Source organism: Typopeltis vanoorti, chromosome 9 (genome assembly GCF_054136105.1).
Source record: "Typopeltis vanoorti isolate ZY-2024b chromosome 9, IOZ_Tvanoo_1.0, whole genome shotgun sequence".
Classification (NCBI taxonomy): domain Eukaryota; kingdom Metazoa; phylum Arthropoda; class Arachnida; order Uropygi; family Thelyphonidae; genus Typopeltis; species Typopeltis vanoorti.
In genome coordinates, this window is record NC_143557.1 from 59,046,416 (window position 1) to 59,063,195 (window position 16,780).

General features: G+C 36.4%; 1 protein-coding gene across 1 annotated transcript in view; it reads right to left on the minus strand.

The window, feature by feature from the left end:
- RpL38 (ribosomal protein L38) overlaps window positions 1-14,240 on the minus strand; it is a 50,320-nt gene extending 36,080 nt beyond the window's left edge. Inside the window, exons 1-2 of the mRNA XM_090397919.1 lie at window positions 14,107-14,240; window positions 13,912-13,945 (exon numbers count right to left, since the gene is read on the minus strand). Of these exons, the coding sequence (XP_090254045.1) occupies window positions 13,912-13,945; window positions 14,107-14,204 (132 nt within the window). The 5' untranslated portion in view covers window positions 14,205-14,240. The remainder of the gene's footprint in view (window positions 1-13,911; window positions 13,946-14,106) is intronic.
- Window positions 14,241-16,780: the final 2,540 nt, after the last annotated feature.

Genomic DNA, 16,780 nt, shown 5'->3' on the forward strand with positions numbered 1-16,780 from the left:
GAATTTGATGATGATAGCCCTCAAAGAGCACCTCCACGAAGTCCCAAGACTCATTGTGGAAGACCCAATATCTATTGGATCTTCCACAATGTAATATCTATTGTACATAAATTCAACATAATATCTATTGTACCCCCTTCTTGAAACCATTAGAAGACAAAGCACTCACAATTGAGTCAAGCAATTGATTTCATTCGTTCACCACTCTCCAAGCTAAAAATCTAATTCTCACACCCTTGCTACTCACAATCTTACCCAACTTCCAGGGATGACCTCTTGTCCTGTCCCCTCTAGCGAAGTGTGAAGCACCTCCACTGCATCAAATTCTATAAAAACTAAACTTAAATGTTTCTATCATATCCCCCCTTTTTTGCCTATCAACTAACTTTTGCAATCCAAGAACCCTCAATCTATCCTCATAGAAAGCATTCCAGACCACTCACCATCTCGGTTACTCTGAGCACAGCAATCCAGATGGGTTATATCATACAGACCACAGATAAAAAAGGATTCGTTTTTATTTTCAGGAATAAATGGATTTTTACCTGCTGCATCTATTTTTTCTGAATAAAAACGTTCCTGTATAGTCAACAAACATCCCATCTCCAAAAATGCATATTACACAGATGTAAACAAAACAAAGTAAAAGCTTTTGAGACTTTGCTAGAGCTAAGACTTAAACAACCTAGTCAAAGTCATCACCAATTTCCCTGCGTGTTCTCTTAAAATGCAAGCTGATATTGTTCATTTGAGCTGTCTGGTATGAGATAGGGGAAAATAGGACAAAATATGTTGTTGGGTGCTGCTATACACCAGGTCCACAGGAAGATGTAGATGCCATGTATCAACAAATCAGAAGAATTATTATGGGAGACTAACTATGGGGACATAGCAAGATGGTAGTGGGGATTTATACTCTTTATACTTTATAGTTATACTTTAAGTGGGTTTATGTTCAATTTGCTAAGGGATAATTACATGAAACATGTTACAGAGGGGGGGGGGACAATGGGTTTGAGAGTGTTGGATCTGGTAATATCATCAGAAAATGTATCCATTACTAAGGTAGACACTCTACCTCCAATTGGGGAGAGTGACCAGGCTGTCTTATTCTGGGAAGTTGCCAAACACGTGGAGTTCTCTGTCAAGAAGGGCTTTATGTTCCACTATATAAGGTTGATGATTATGAGAGAATCAGGAGTGATCTTGGAACAGTGCCATGGCTTGAGAAGCTACAAGGAAAGAATGCCAGTAGTGCAAGGCAAGTGGTCAGAGATTGCTTGAGGGTATCAGACTGCATACCCAAGATCAGGAGGATAAACCAAGTTGGAATTAAGTGGATGAGTAGGGAAATAAAGCAAAAGCTACAAAAAAAAAGAAAACATTGTGGAGGAAATATAAAGAAAATAGTGATCAGCATACTCATGAGCAGTACAAAGGGCAAGCAAGAAGGGTGACTAATATGGCAAGGAAGGCCAAATCAGACTATGAGAGAGAATTAGCCAAACAGGCCAAAGTAAATCCGAAAGTTTTTTGTTGCTGATGTTACAGTGACAGATATCAAAATTGAAGTAAATGAACAGGTGTTCAGCATATTAAAAAATATGAATGTGAACACAGCAGTGAGACTGGATGGCATATCAGCCAGTGTACTATGAAAATGTGCAACAGAATTGGCATTTCCTCTGACGAAGTTGTTCAATCTAAGAGTCTCATCTCTGGAAGGATTCCAAGGGAGTGGAAAGAGGGTAAGATAGTACCAATGCATAAAGGTAGCTCCAAGACAGAGATAACAAACTACAGACCAATTAATATAATATGAGTGGTTGTTAAAGTACTGGAAAAGTTGGTGAAAGGTTAAATACAACCATGGGTGGATAGGGATGCAATACTCTATATGGGCAGGGTAGGTCCTGTCCTAGCAACTTATTCACCTTTTATAATAAATGCGACAGCAGAATTGGGTCAAAGTAATGACTACATCATGATACTGCTAGACTTTGCCAAAGCATTTTACAGAATACCACATGGAAAACTATTACAAAAACTGGAGAGGATGGGAATGGATATGAGGCAAGTAGCATGGATAGGGGGATGGCTGATGGACAGACACCAGAGAGTAGTAGTGGAGTCTAGGAAAATGATGGTGATTAGTGTAGTACCTCAAGGTTTGATAGTAGGGCCACTACTCTTTAATTTGTATATCGAAAAGATTTAAGAGGGGAATATTCAGTTGTTTGCTGATGATGCAAAGCTGGGGAGAACAATAGTTGATAAAGGTGATGTAGATATCCTGTAGGATGATAGAAATAAATTGGCATTGTGGGCAAAGGATAATGATTGTTAATGTTGAAAATGTAAGGTTATGCACTTGGTGTTGAAAAGGCTGCATATGGAATCATATTGATGGTATTGGTTTGCAGGAAATTGATGAGGCTAGGGACTTTGGGATCATGGTGGGCAAAGAGTTAAAGTTCAGAGGGCATATTGTAAAAGTTGGTAAAATAGCTCAACGAATTACTTGGATGTTGAAAGACACACTAACAAGTAAAGATAAGGAATTTATTATCCATCTTTATAAGGCTATGATTGGGCCATATCTTGACTACTACACAGAGATTTGGTCACATGGGTTTCTTGGGGACCAAGAGGTGGTTGAAAAGATTCAGACTAGTGACCAAGATGGTGACATTTCTGTGGAATACACCCCAAGAGGATAGGTTGAAGATTTGTGGGTTACAAAATTTAGTTGATATGCAGAAAAGATGAGACATGATAGAAACTTTTAAGGTATTAAAGGGGTTTTCTAAAATTGAGGCATGTGAATTTTTCAATATATGACAAATATAGTTGCAGGCAAACTACAAAATGGGACCATAACCAGAGAAAGATATGCTATAGCAAAAAGAATTGAAGAATTTTACTCAGTATTATATCAGGATGATGAATTAAATGAAGAAGACAACTACAAATTAGCTGAAGTACTACAGATTCTACTAAAAGTTATGTGGAGCATCCAAATCTTGCAAAATGGAAAAGCTGCAAGTGAGGATGGAGTTATAACTGAACTTCTAAAAGTAGGTAGAGAAATGATCTACAAAATCCTACCAAAACTACTTACCTTATGTCTGAAGAAAAACGAGGTACCAAGAACATGGAAAAAGGCTACCCTAATTCTGATACATAAAAAAGATGAAGTAGAAGACTTGAAGAACTACCACCCCATCAGTGTACTATTGGTGGTTTACAAAATGTTTACAAGTCTTGGCTCATAGGCTTTGTATGACTCTAGACCTAGCACAACCAAAATAACAGGCAGGCTTTCAAAGTGGCTTTGGTACGATGGACCTTATTCAGGTTGTACAACAGATTATCAAACGGTGTAATGAATATCAGTTACCATTATATCTTGGTTTTACTGATTATGAGAAAGCCTTTGATTCAGTAAATCTTGTGCAATACTTAAAGCATTACGAAACCAACAAGTGGAGAGGAGCCATACAGCAGGATCATCAAATCAGCATACACCAATGCTACAGAAGCAATTCATTTCAATGGAAACATCTCTACTGTGGAAATACAGAAATAAGAGAGGTATAAGACAGGGTGACACAATATCTCCAAAATTATTCACAGCATGTCTAGAAGAAATATTCAAACTTCTTAACTGGGAAGGGAAAGATCTGAAGATAAATGGAAGCTATTTAAGCCATTTACGCTTTGCAGATAAGTTATCTTCACTTCAACTGCACATGAATTACAGACTCGTATCCATAAACTCCATATTGCTAACAAAACAGGTAGCCTAAAGATAAATCTATAGAAGACCCAAGTTATGTTCAATAGCTATGTCCAACCAGAAATAATAAAAATTAATAATGATGAAATTAAACAAGTGACAATGTGGAAGATTTGGAAGATGAACAGACATGCAGGTATATTAAAGAAAAGGGAACGCATGTGGAATTATAAGGCGGGTGATTATAATAGTCTTAGATATCAACTTAGTGCAGTTCCATGGAGGCCTGAATAATAATAATAATAATATACTTAGGACAACAGATATCAATGGAACAAAATATCATGGATGAAATTAAAAGATGCACAATGCTTGGGTGGAAAGCATTTGGAAAATTACATTCAATATTCAAAAGTCAACTACCATTATTCCTGAAGAGAAAAGCTTTTAACCAATGTATTCTTCCTATATTGACATATGACTGTGAAACATGGACGCTAAATGCAAAGAAAATTCAAAAATTAAGAACAACACAATTTAGTAAGGAAAGTATGCTTGGCATCACAAGACTGGATCACAAAAGGAATTTGTGGATGAGAAATCAAACCAAAGTCTTTGACGTCATAAGAAGAGTGAAACATCTGAAGTGGCAATGGGCTGGGCAAATTGCTTGAAGACAAGATCAACGATGGACAAAAGAAGTACTGGATTGGAATCCACGAGAGGAAAAACAACCACGAAGTCGACCTAAATCACGGTGGATTGATATCATCAAATTTGCAAGAGTAAAATAGGAAAGGAGAGCCATGGACATACAGTTTTGGAGTATTCTTGGAAATGCCTTCGTCCAGCAGTGGATTGACAGTGGCTGCTGATGATGATGACAAATAGAGAACTAGGGGCCATCTGTGGAGGTTATGTAAGAGTGTGGTTGGCAGGGGTGTGTGGACTAGATTTTTTGAATGGAGAGTGGAATGGATTGCCAGAATTGGTCAGAATTGCCAGGTTGGTCTCCCACAATGAATCTCCAGACACTATGGAGATGTCGTAAAATAGTAATAGCATCATAAGTACCTCCAAATTCATCAATCTCTGTTCTCACATCAGTCCCTGTCACCTCTATCATAACAATATTTTCACTTGGATGATATACCCTTGCAAAATGGTCACTCAGTAGCTCAACAATTTCATTTGCCACTGTTACCCCTCTACCATTTACACTCTTTAAAGTTATTCTTCCATAGTCATTCCTCATCCTACTTGCCAATAATGATACATAGTATCCCATGCATTATTGGATACTAAGGCTGATATGATGTCATTAGCCTCTATATACAAGTAGCCCAGTCGTGAAGTTACTTCATGCCAAACTTTGTATGCTTACACTTCGATAAAGAATGAAACCGGGAAGATTCCACAGGAGTAAAGAGAATGTATGCTCATCCCACTGTACAAGGATGTGTAAAGACCGATATGTCTAACCATTAAGTAATTCAGTAATTGGGAGTGGTGGTTGTAATGATTTTTGAAAAAGTTGCTAAGAGTTCACATAGAGAAATGAGTTTAGAGAATCTATACTTTGTAAAGAACAGCATGGGCTTACAAAGGAAAGGTCATGTTTGAGTAACTTGTTCAACATTTTATAATAATGTTACTGCTGAGTTAGATAAGGGAATGGATACATCATAATATTTTGGACTCTGCTAAAGCTTTTGACAAGATACAGCATGGAAAGTTGTTACATAAGCAGGATGATTTGGAAGTGGATATTAGCTATTAGATTAAATAAAAGGATGGTTTACTGACAGATATCAAAAATGTGGGGGAGGACAGTGAATGGATAAGTACTTGGTTCCATTTTTATTCAATCTTTACATTAATGACAATGGGAAGGATTTGACAGGATGCATTTAGCTATATGCTGATGGTGCAAAGATAGGCAGGGTAATCAAATATGCAAAGGACATGCAGTACTTGCAAACTGATTCTAATAAACTGGAATTGTGGGCATGTGAAATGGCTGCAAGTTTAATTAGTGAAATTATTATTATGCGACACCTCCACGGAGTCCAAAGACTCATCAAGGGAGAGCACCTGCTCTACATCTCTCCGTCTTCATCATCATCTACAGCCTACCACCACCAACATTATTTTTTACAGACAATCACAAACATCCATGCCCATGGTGGGATTCCAACCCATAGCCTTTTGGCTGGAGAGCGGATACGCTAACCACTTGGCCAACCACGCCGGCGTATTATGTATGAAGCTCAGGGACCACATAGTTAAGATTGCAAATACAACTCAGAGGATAAGTGCAATGCTGAAACAAATATTGATATGTAAGGATAAGAAAGTCATTTTGCCTCATTAATGGCTTTGATACAGCCATCTGAACCACTGTGTACACACCTGGTCTCTGAGATGATACAGAAACAGTGGAGGGGGAAAGGAGGGGTGCCAAATAGTGTTAAAGAAGATATCAGTACTGTGGAAAGTAGAACATGAGAAGTTGTTGAAAATTTGTGCACTGCAGATACCAGCAAACAGGAGAAAGAGAGGTGACACAAGAGACCTACAAACTTCTGGAAGAGTCATATACAGAAGGTTTTATTTTAAGGTGGGAAGAAAACAAGAGAATATCCACAGAAGCTAAGAATGCATGTAGTCAAAAAATGGGTGAGGGCTACATTTTTCTCTCAGAGTGGTGCATGACTGGAATAGCTTGCCTTTGGAGATGATGAGTACAGATAGTGCAAATCTATTCAAGAGAAGTTGTGAGAGTTCGCAAGAGTTGGTTTGAGTGATACATGGCCTCTCTCAATGAGTCACTGGAGGTCTCGTGTAGTAATAATACTGTAATAAAATATTAAATATTCAGCATCTGTAAATCTAAGGCATCATCACTACTTCATGTGACAAAAGTTCAGTCAGCCAATAACACTTCGACAAAGTACTAATGAGTCAATGGATGCTCTAATAACCAGGGCTCAACAAATACATTCATCCATGGCAAGCATATTTTGCTAGGTGGAGAGTAGCTACAGACTGGACAAAATAGTTTTTTTTTTATTAAAAAATAAATTTTCCAACCACAGTATAGCACTATTAATCATTTTGTAGAGCTCCTATTCAATTATTGGGACAAATTAGAAAAAATGAGGGATGGGTTTTGGGTGAGCAAAATTTTTGTGTGGTGAGTAGGGTTTTGTATAACTTGTCCAGCACTGCTAATACTAATAAAATTTTTAAAATACTGTGTGTGTGTGTATACATACATAATAATGAACGTAATATATGTAGGAAATGAAATGAAGGTGAAATATTCAGTTATTTGCTGATAATGCAAAACTGGGTAGAATAATAGTTAATCAATGCAATGTAGAGAATCTGCAGCTAATCAGCTAACGCCTATGTTCTTCCCATATAGGGAGTAGGTGGGGCGTTTACCCTATCTAACTTTTGGAGACTGAGTGAGCAGTTCAATCTCCACTGGTAGCCAATCAGAGAGATAGCTGGCCCAAGGCTATCACTGATTCATCGGTACGCAGTGAAGAAGGCGGCAAGCTAGTGCCGCCATCTCGTGGTCTCTAACCCTAACACAATATTTTTAATGTCTGAAAATAGTGTGGGTTCTACGGTCGATTTCCTTGAGTTTACGAGACGAAAAACCCGCTAGCCCGTGCCAGGGATCGACTAACTCGGGAACTGGCCGAAAAAAGGCTTAGAAAAATTTCCTCTAGTCGGCGAGTAGATTTGAACCACCAAATCCTTTCTTCGTGCGGTCAAGCACTGTAGAGTGCAAACGCCACTTCTACTGAGCTACACAGGCTCTTGAGAGAATCTGCAGGATGATTTAAATAAACTATCACTATGTGCAAAAAATAACAGATATCAGCTTAATGTGGAGAATGTAAAGTTATGCATTTTGGGATAAACAGATGACATGTGTACCACACTGAGGAAAATGTTCTCCAGGAAATTGATGAAGCAAGGGATTTGGGGGGTAGTAGTAGTAGAGTTGAAGTTTAAAAGGCATATTGCTAAGGTTGCTCATAGGATTATTGGATTAATCTCATACTATTCATTCTGCAGACACTTCCCTATGAGTTATCTCACACAATTTCTACAAGAAACTGAGGCAGCAAGGGATCTTGGTGTATTGGTGGATAGGAATTTGAAGTTCAAAGGTCACATAGCAAAATTTGAAAATACAATTCAGAGGATAACTGTGATGTTGAAGTGAACCTTCACATATAAGGATAAGGAAGTCATTCTGCCTCTTGGCAGAATGAGGTAATGGGAAAGGAAAATTACTACACTATAAGGCTACGGATGTATGCGTACCACCGGTTGGGAACCGATGGCATAGATGATCAATTTTTCCTGATTGTAGATGATTTACACATGTTGTTAACATCTGAAGTGCCACAAAAGAAGGGGATGTCATATTTAATGTGTGTTTAGAAAAAGATACCCATCATCTAATTCTATGTGCTGTTGGAACTTTCTTAAGAATGGGGGGAGGGGGGGGATTTGATACACTGGTCCATGTGATTCTTATTATTATTATTTGTCACCTGCAGGGAGTCCAAAGACTCATCGAGGGAGGGCATCTACTCTACAACTCTGCTTCCACCACTCACAATCCACAAACTGACCGCAACTACATCAACGCCATCTACTGCCGACCACCACCACCACTAGTATTTCCACAGACAATCACAAACATCCATGCCTATGACGGGATGTTTGTGATTATGATTAGATAAGATACTTGTTCTACATTTTGTGGATTTTCTCAGTAAAAATAATTTCTTCTAGTGATGAATATGAAAAAAGCTATGAAAAGTTTGCAAATGATAATTCGAGGGCAACTGGTTAATTTTAATTTGGCAACAAATAATTTGCAAATGGAACTTGTCTTTTTCAAGGTAAATATGTTTCGCAACCATATGCCGCTTCGCAACCATATGCCTGGGGAAGGAGTGTCCTAGGTTCGATTCCCGTCGGTGACGTGAGGAGCTGAAAGATCTTCCTCAGCCATAGCCAAGTTAGCCAGTCTTGGGCGTGGACAGCAGGGTTTTTTCCCCAGTTTATTCTGGGGTTTTTCATCCTGCAAGCAGGCAAACTGGCCTTGAGAACTCAACACTATAGGGCATAAGGCTGACCACCTTATCCTGTAAAAACGGAGTGAGGTCCGATGATCAATGGACCCTCGACACCGCAAGGTAAAAAGAGGGTATAAGGAAGATGATGATGATGATGATGATATATAAATTTTTTTTTTTGGAATTATCACATTTGATCCTAACACTTTTTTTTTAATATGACATTAAATAACAACATAGTCTTCATAAATAAATGCAATTCATAGGTAAATATTATTATTACAGGCAACTCCAAGGAGTCCTTAGACTCATTGAGGGAGGCCCTAACATCATGTCAAGAACAACTATTCAACATTCACACAGTATCTATCATACTTTGCCTTGAAACTCATTCACCCACAACAGATTCTGGCAGCTTATTCCACTCATTTACCACTCTCCAAGTAAAAAACCTAGCTCTAACACCCTTGCTAACCACACTCTTACCCAGTTTCCATGGATGGCCCCTAGTCCTCCCACCACCAGTCCTGTTCTCAAAAATATCCTCTGAATTAATCTTATAGAAACCCTTCAGTAATTTTAATGTCTCAAAAGGGCCTTAGCAAGGTACAGCAGTATCACTGTAAACCCATTACCCTTATCCAGTTCAAGCCGTCACTGTGTTATAAAACGTGAGCAAGTTACTGAGGCATGATCTACCCTTCACAAAACCATGCTGTCCCCCATACAGCATCCCATTTTCATCTATCAATTCCTGTATTTTTCTCTTGACTACTTTCTCCAAAACCTTGACAATGACTCCTGATATACTGATCGGTCGGTAATTTGCAACAGCAGTCTTGGAGCCTCCTTTATGTAATGGAACTGTTTTCCCCTCCTTCCATCCCCTCAGGACTAACCCAGACCTGAGACTCAAATTAAACAAAATGGTCAAGGGCACTGACAATTCTTTTGCTGCGTCACATAAGACCAAAGCTGGTATACCATCCAATCCCACAGATGTATTCACATTGAGGTTTTGTAATATCAATACTATTCACCTCCATTTCATTCACCTCAATTCCTGTAGGCACTGGGTGCTGTTGCCAAGCAAACAGTACCCAACTGTATATTTGGTTCTGCTAGCCTCAATCAAAATGATTAAACATAAACGGAGTGGGATTTCTAATTAAGAAAACAATTACACACCTTATAGAAGAATTTAATTACACAGATGAAAAAATAATTGAAATTACACTTAAAATCAGGTTCATCCAAATATAAGATGCTCCCACCTCATCCCACACTGATGAAGAATGGAGGAATGGTTCCTTCATTCCTGCATTGTCACCACCTAGATGATAAACTCTTGTAAAGTGCTTGCTCAGTAATTCCACTATTTCAACTGGGCATTCCTTAATATCATTCTGCCATATACATTTTTTCTTTTACTTGCAGCATATCGAAAGAACTGTTTGGGATTCTCTTTAGCTTACGTTGCTAATTTCCTTTCATAATCTGCTTTTGCTTTTCTTACCACTAGTTACCCTTCTGGCCTGTGCTTTATACTGTTCGTGTACCTGCAGGTCACCTCTCTCCTTAAATTCCCTCCACCATTGTTTCTTTCTTTGCAGCTCAAACTTAATGGTGTTATTCATCCATTTAATCCCCACTTGATTTACTATCCTCTAGGTATGCAGGTAGACTCTAGGTATGCAGTCAGTCATTACCTCCTGTAAACACTCCTTAACCACTTCCCATGCACTATCAACATCCAGCCTTTGCAGTTTTACATATCATCCAGGTGGTATGATAAGTGGTAAAATAAACCCCAAATTGGAAAGAATAAAAAATGCTAAACAACAAAAAATAAAGAAGTTTTGACTTAAAACCTATCGAAAACAAGACTGGTCTGACTATCGAAGACTGGTCAGAGCCAAAATTAAAATAAATCCCAAATTGGAAAGAATAAAATGACTAAACAACAAAAAATAAAGAAGTTTTGATTTAAAACCTATCGAAAACAAGGATTACGAAGAAAAACTCAATCAAAAACTAGACTTAATAAATATATTTGAAGAATTTGAAATAATCAAAAACCTAACGGAAGTAATAATCTCAACAGCCAATAAATTCAAAAACAACAAACAACAAAATGGCCATAAACTTTCAGAGGAAACCTTACTACTAAAAAAGAGACGAAATATGACACAAGAACAAAAACTTAATTTCTAAAATAGAATAGGCAGAACTAAGCAAAACAATAAGGAAAAAAGATGAGAAATGAAATAAGATCTTTTAACACTAAAAAAATAAAAGAAACAATTGAAAAGAAACAATAAAAATATGAAAATACTAAGAAAACATTTATCAGTTGGCAAAAGTCAAATAACTGCAATACAAGATAAGAATGGAACTACAATAAGGAACCAAGAACAAATCCTAAGCAGGCTAGAAGAATTTTATAAAGAACTCTATAATGATCCTTCAAAGATAAATCAAATATAAATAACTCTTCTCCATCACCCCATTCACTTCAGATAAAATAAAAGAAGCATCAAAACAAATGAAAAATGGAAAATGTCCTGGTGAAGACCTAATTCACATAGAATTAATTAAATGGGGAGGAAACAATATAATTCACCATGTCACAAACTTACTAAATCTATGCCTAGAAGATACCAGAAAATTAAAAAAATGCTACTCTGATACTGTTATTTAAAAAAGGGGACAAAGAGAAAAAAAACTATAGACCAATTAGTATTCTCTCTGATCTGTACAAAATTCTCACAAAAGTAATAACAAACAGGATTCTGTAAAGGATGTAGCAAAACAAATAATAGAAAAAGCAGAAGAAAACTAATTGCCTCTCTGTTTAGCCGTCATTGATTATGAAAAATCATTTCATTCCATTAAAACTAATGTAATAATCAAAGCACTCCAGAATCAGGGAGTTCCTGGAGAATATATGGACCTCCTCCAGGCAATATACCTCACTGCAACAATCCAACTTCACACGAGTAGCAATAAAATATCAATTGAAAAAGGTATCCAACAAGGAGACTCTCATCACCCAACATCTTTACAGTAGTCCTTCAAGAAATATTTAATATAAACTGGACAAACCTTGGTATAAAAATTAATAACAGAAACTTAACACACCTAAGATATACTGATGATATAATTTTTGCAAACACTCCAGAAGACCTTAATATAATGATAGAAAACAATTTCTTGGAAAGAGTCTCTTCATATACATACTTAGGTCATCTCATTGATCAAAACTGTGGACTCCAAAAGGAAATAAATAGGAGAGTTCAACTTGCCTGGAGTGTATTCAGAAAATTGAAAAGTATTTTTCAAAACAATAATGTCCCACTCTGTTCAAAAAAGAAGACATTTTTAACCAGTATATACTTCCAGTCATCTCATATGGTTGTGAAACTTGGTCGCTAACAAAAGCACTGGCAAATAAATTAACAACAATCCAAAGAAAAATGGAGAGGTTGATGCCAGGCATCACATTAAAAGATAAGAAGCGAAACACCTTTCTTCACCACGTGACTAAAATGGAAATGGGTCAGACATCTATCCAGAAGAGAAGATGAGCGATGGACCACCATACTAACGAACCTGATTCCTAAAGAAGGGAAACGAGGCTGAGGACATCCTAAATGAAGGTGGAGTGAAAACTATCAAAGTTTGTTGGGGAAAATTGGTCAACCATTGCCAAGAACAGAGAAAGGTGGAAAGAACTGGAGGGGGCCTTCGTCCAGCAGTGGACAGAAAATGGCTGAAAAGAAGAAGCCTCAATCTCACACCAAATAGCCTCAAATGTGCTCTTTTCACTATCCTGCAGTTCATCAGCTATCATCAATAACACTCCTCCCCCCATTCTTTTCTCTCTGTCCCTCCTGAACACACTATACCCTTCACATTCTATCCCACTGGCTATATCATCTTTTGTCAGCCATGTCTCACTAATGCCAATAAGCCTCTACACACGAAGGAATGCCAATAACCTGTGGCCAGGAAGAGCCACAGGTGTTATTGTATGTTTATTAGTAAATCACAAGCAAACAGGACACAGTTCTTAGTATCTCAACTGAAATGTTTTCCACTGTAGTTCTTCAACGTACAAGAATCATTTGAATATACTTTGTTTAAAAACATACATACATATATATAAAATGATGCAGGCTAAAGTCTGTAAACCTCAGTGAGTGGCATAACTCTTTTGAAATTAGATGCCCACAAAACACAACCTCCATACAACTCGAGGAGGTATGAAACATAAGCAGTCATCTTGCTGAAGCTCCATTTTGTAATTTTTGTTTTCTGATAAAATTTCAGAGACTTCTTGGGACTACTGATTACTGAAACATGAATGTCCAAAAGTTTCTTTTCAATAAGCACTTCTCAATGTATCTAATTTAAAGTATTCAAACAATTAAAATTTAAACAATCTGAACAATATGCCCTAATATCTGCATAACGTGCTCTTATTTCAAATAAAATCATCCAGAAGGCCCTTTCAATCATTCAAGCTTTGCTTATTTATTTCCAGATTTTGTCTACGCCTTCAGGAAAAAACCGAGCCTAAATAGATTGTTTTTCATTGGTTCTTGATTCAGAATTCTGCTGTTTTTCATGTTCCAGTCTTGTTTAGTTTGCACTTCTTCCTATTGCTGATTTGGATATCAAATGGTACAACAGCTATTGAATTAGTACTGAAGTCTTGTAGTGGATTAACTTAAAAAGTTCATCATCATCAGCATAAAATAAGGATCTCAGTTTAATGATGAATAACAGTCAGCATATAGCATGATGTTATAACTAAGAAGTAAGAAATTGCATGATATGCTAATTTCGAAATTTTAGACGTATTCAAGTCATTTCAAGCTTGTATGCGATGTCTCTTACACCTAATTATACATTAAATATTAGTATAATTTATTTACTATTTCACGTTATCACGCTCTAGATCTTTAAAGTTAGAGCCCCGATGCCATAAGAAGGCTGAGTGTGCACAGAGAAAACAAAAACAAGATAACATTAAAATAAGAAGAATGTTTAACTCACCATGCTTAGCCGATTACTGCAAATACTTGGCAAACTGCAGCCCAGAAAGAAAAATATAATCAAATGAATTAATTCAATGGATAACAAACAATTTTGCTAATTAAACCTATCAAAAATACAATTTCACAGAAATGTGTAACTTATAATGATAAATCTTGATGATGCTAACAGATAATCAAAACACATATTACTTACACAAATTCACAAGAAAATATCCAACAGCGAAAGTTGGATAACTTCACTTTTAGCCGATAGGGGGCGGAATATTTATTGAAACAAACGACTCTAACCATTTTAGAATATATTTAAAGAATTCATACTAAACTGGAATGAATTTCAAGAATAACACCAATATAAATAAATAAATATTTATTATATATATATTTTTTTTTTTCAAAAATAGATTTAATGACTAAAAACCGAGATTACTTATAAAGATTTAATAAGAATAATACAACTAGTTTCGGCGATTAATAGCCTTCATCAGATTATTCTTAAAGGAAGAGAATAGTAATAAACATTGAAGTATCTAAAAACTGGAAAATACAGGTAAAAAATCGCCACACATAATTGATACATACAAAACGTCGTATTTTTTTTCAAGTTGTTCTAACACGCGTGCCATTGTTTATTGCAAGTGTGCGTGCAGATTTGCAATGAACAAAGACACATGAACGCCAATATTGAATAACTGCAGCATGGCTATCTGGGATGTTATAACTCAAATTGTTGTTTAAGTGGACAGGATTCAGACGGATTTCCCTTGATTCTATAATTTTTCTCTCAAACTCATCATCACAGCGAAAAATATTTTCTGATCTATCCCAGCAAACGGAGTGGCTTTGTTGATTATCATTAGGATTATTTGAAAAAAACATGACTGGATAACGCAGTTGCATGTGATCTTTTGTAACAGATGTCTCTTTTATGCTCTTCTATACATTGCTCAACAGATTTGTCCAAAATAAGGGATATTGCAATCGCACCATAATTTATATACACCTGGATATTTTAGGTTGTGATTTTGGATGGCTGATTCAGGAGACTTTGGATGGCTGTTCACACTTTCTAAAACGGATTTTAGTAAGTGTGAACTTCCTAAAATATAACATCAAGGCTGAAGAACGTCTTAATGTTATATTTTTAAGGACTTTTGCTAATTTGTTAGAGACTGTGCTAATGTATGGGATGGAGATGCTGTCTTTAAAATTAATAGTTTCTGTGGTGCACTGTCTAGGAGGATCCAGAAGAAATTTCTTAATCGTTTTTTCAGAGTAACCATTAAAATATATATATATATTACCCTAATATATTTAATGACTAAATTTAATTCATAGATTTAATGACTAAAAACCGAGATAACTTATAAAGATTTTAATAAGAAGAATACGACTAGATTCGGCTTATAACAGCCTTCCTCATGTATTCTTAAAGGAAAAGAATAGTAATAAACATTGAAGTATCTAAACAAACTGGAAATTACAGGTAAAAATTGCCACACACATAATTGATACATAAAAAACGTTGTATTTTTTCAAGTTGTTCTAACAGGGGTGCCATTGTTCATTGCAAGTGTGCGTGCAGGCTCACGTGAACGCCAATATTGAATAACTGCAGCATGGCTATCTGGGATGTTATAACTCAAATTGTTGTTTAAGTGGACAGGGTTCAGCAGTATTTCCCTTGATTCTACAATTTTCCTCTCAAATCCCTTATTTTGGACAAACTAACAAATCTATTGAACAAGGTATAGAAGGGCATAAGAGAGAGATTCTCTTACAAACGATCTCATGCAACTGCGTTATCCAGTCATGTTCTGTTTTCAAATAATCCTAATGATGATCAACAAAGCCACTCCGTTTGCTGGGACAGATCAGAAAATATCTTTCGCTGTGATGATGAGTTTGAGAGGAAAATTGTAGAATCAAGGGAAATCCTGCTGAACCCTGTCCACTTAAACAACAATTTGCGTTATAACATCCCAGATAGCCATGCTGCAGTTATTCAATATTGGCGTTCACGTGAGCCTGCACGCACACTTGCAATGAACAATGGCACCCCTGTTAGAACAACTTGAAAAAATACAACGTTTTTTATGTATCCATTATGTGTGTGGCAATTTTTACCTGTAATTTCCAGTTTGTTTAGATATTTCAATGTTTATTACTATTCTTTTCCTTTAAGAATACCTGAGGAAGGCTGTTATAAGCCGAAACTAGTCGTCTTATTCTTATTAAAATCTTTATAAGTTATCTCGGATTTTAGTCATTAAATCTATGTTTTTAAAATGATCAGAACAACCGAGTAAAAGCCGATTATCATATATATATATATATATATATATATATATTAGGGTTACCAAATAATTTTATAAGCTTGGTTATTTAACTCCTAATCCCAAGTAAGCAAATAGTTAAGTTTGTGCCTGATACATAGTTCAAGTCTAAAGGTGGTACAACACCAGGGAAACTCATTGTAAAGGTGAATAAAGCTCTGATCACTATTCTTAGTATTTCCCATAATGTAAAGCACATCTCACTAGACGATGTATACTGCAATCCATTATGGGTGGCGTCACTACCCGGACCGGGTTCAACTTTTTTTGAGTTCTCCTCAATGAATAGCTAGACCCTAAATACCAAAGTTTTAGTAATACAGAGCCTTATCAACTTTACCTATACAAGTTGCTACAAGGTGTTTTTATTTTTAATAAGCATCTCTGGAGGAGATATAGATGTCATTAATTTTTTACCTTATGGATACTGTATATTACGGTTACCAAGTAATTTTATAAGCTTGGTTATTTAACTATTTAATATACAGTATCCCCAAGTTAAAAAATTAATTACATCTATATCTCCTCAGCAGC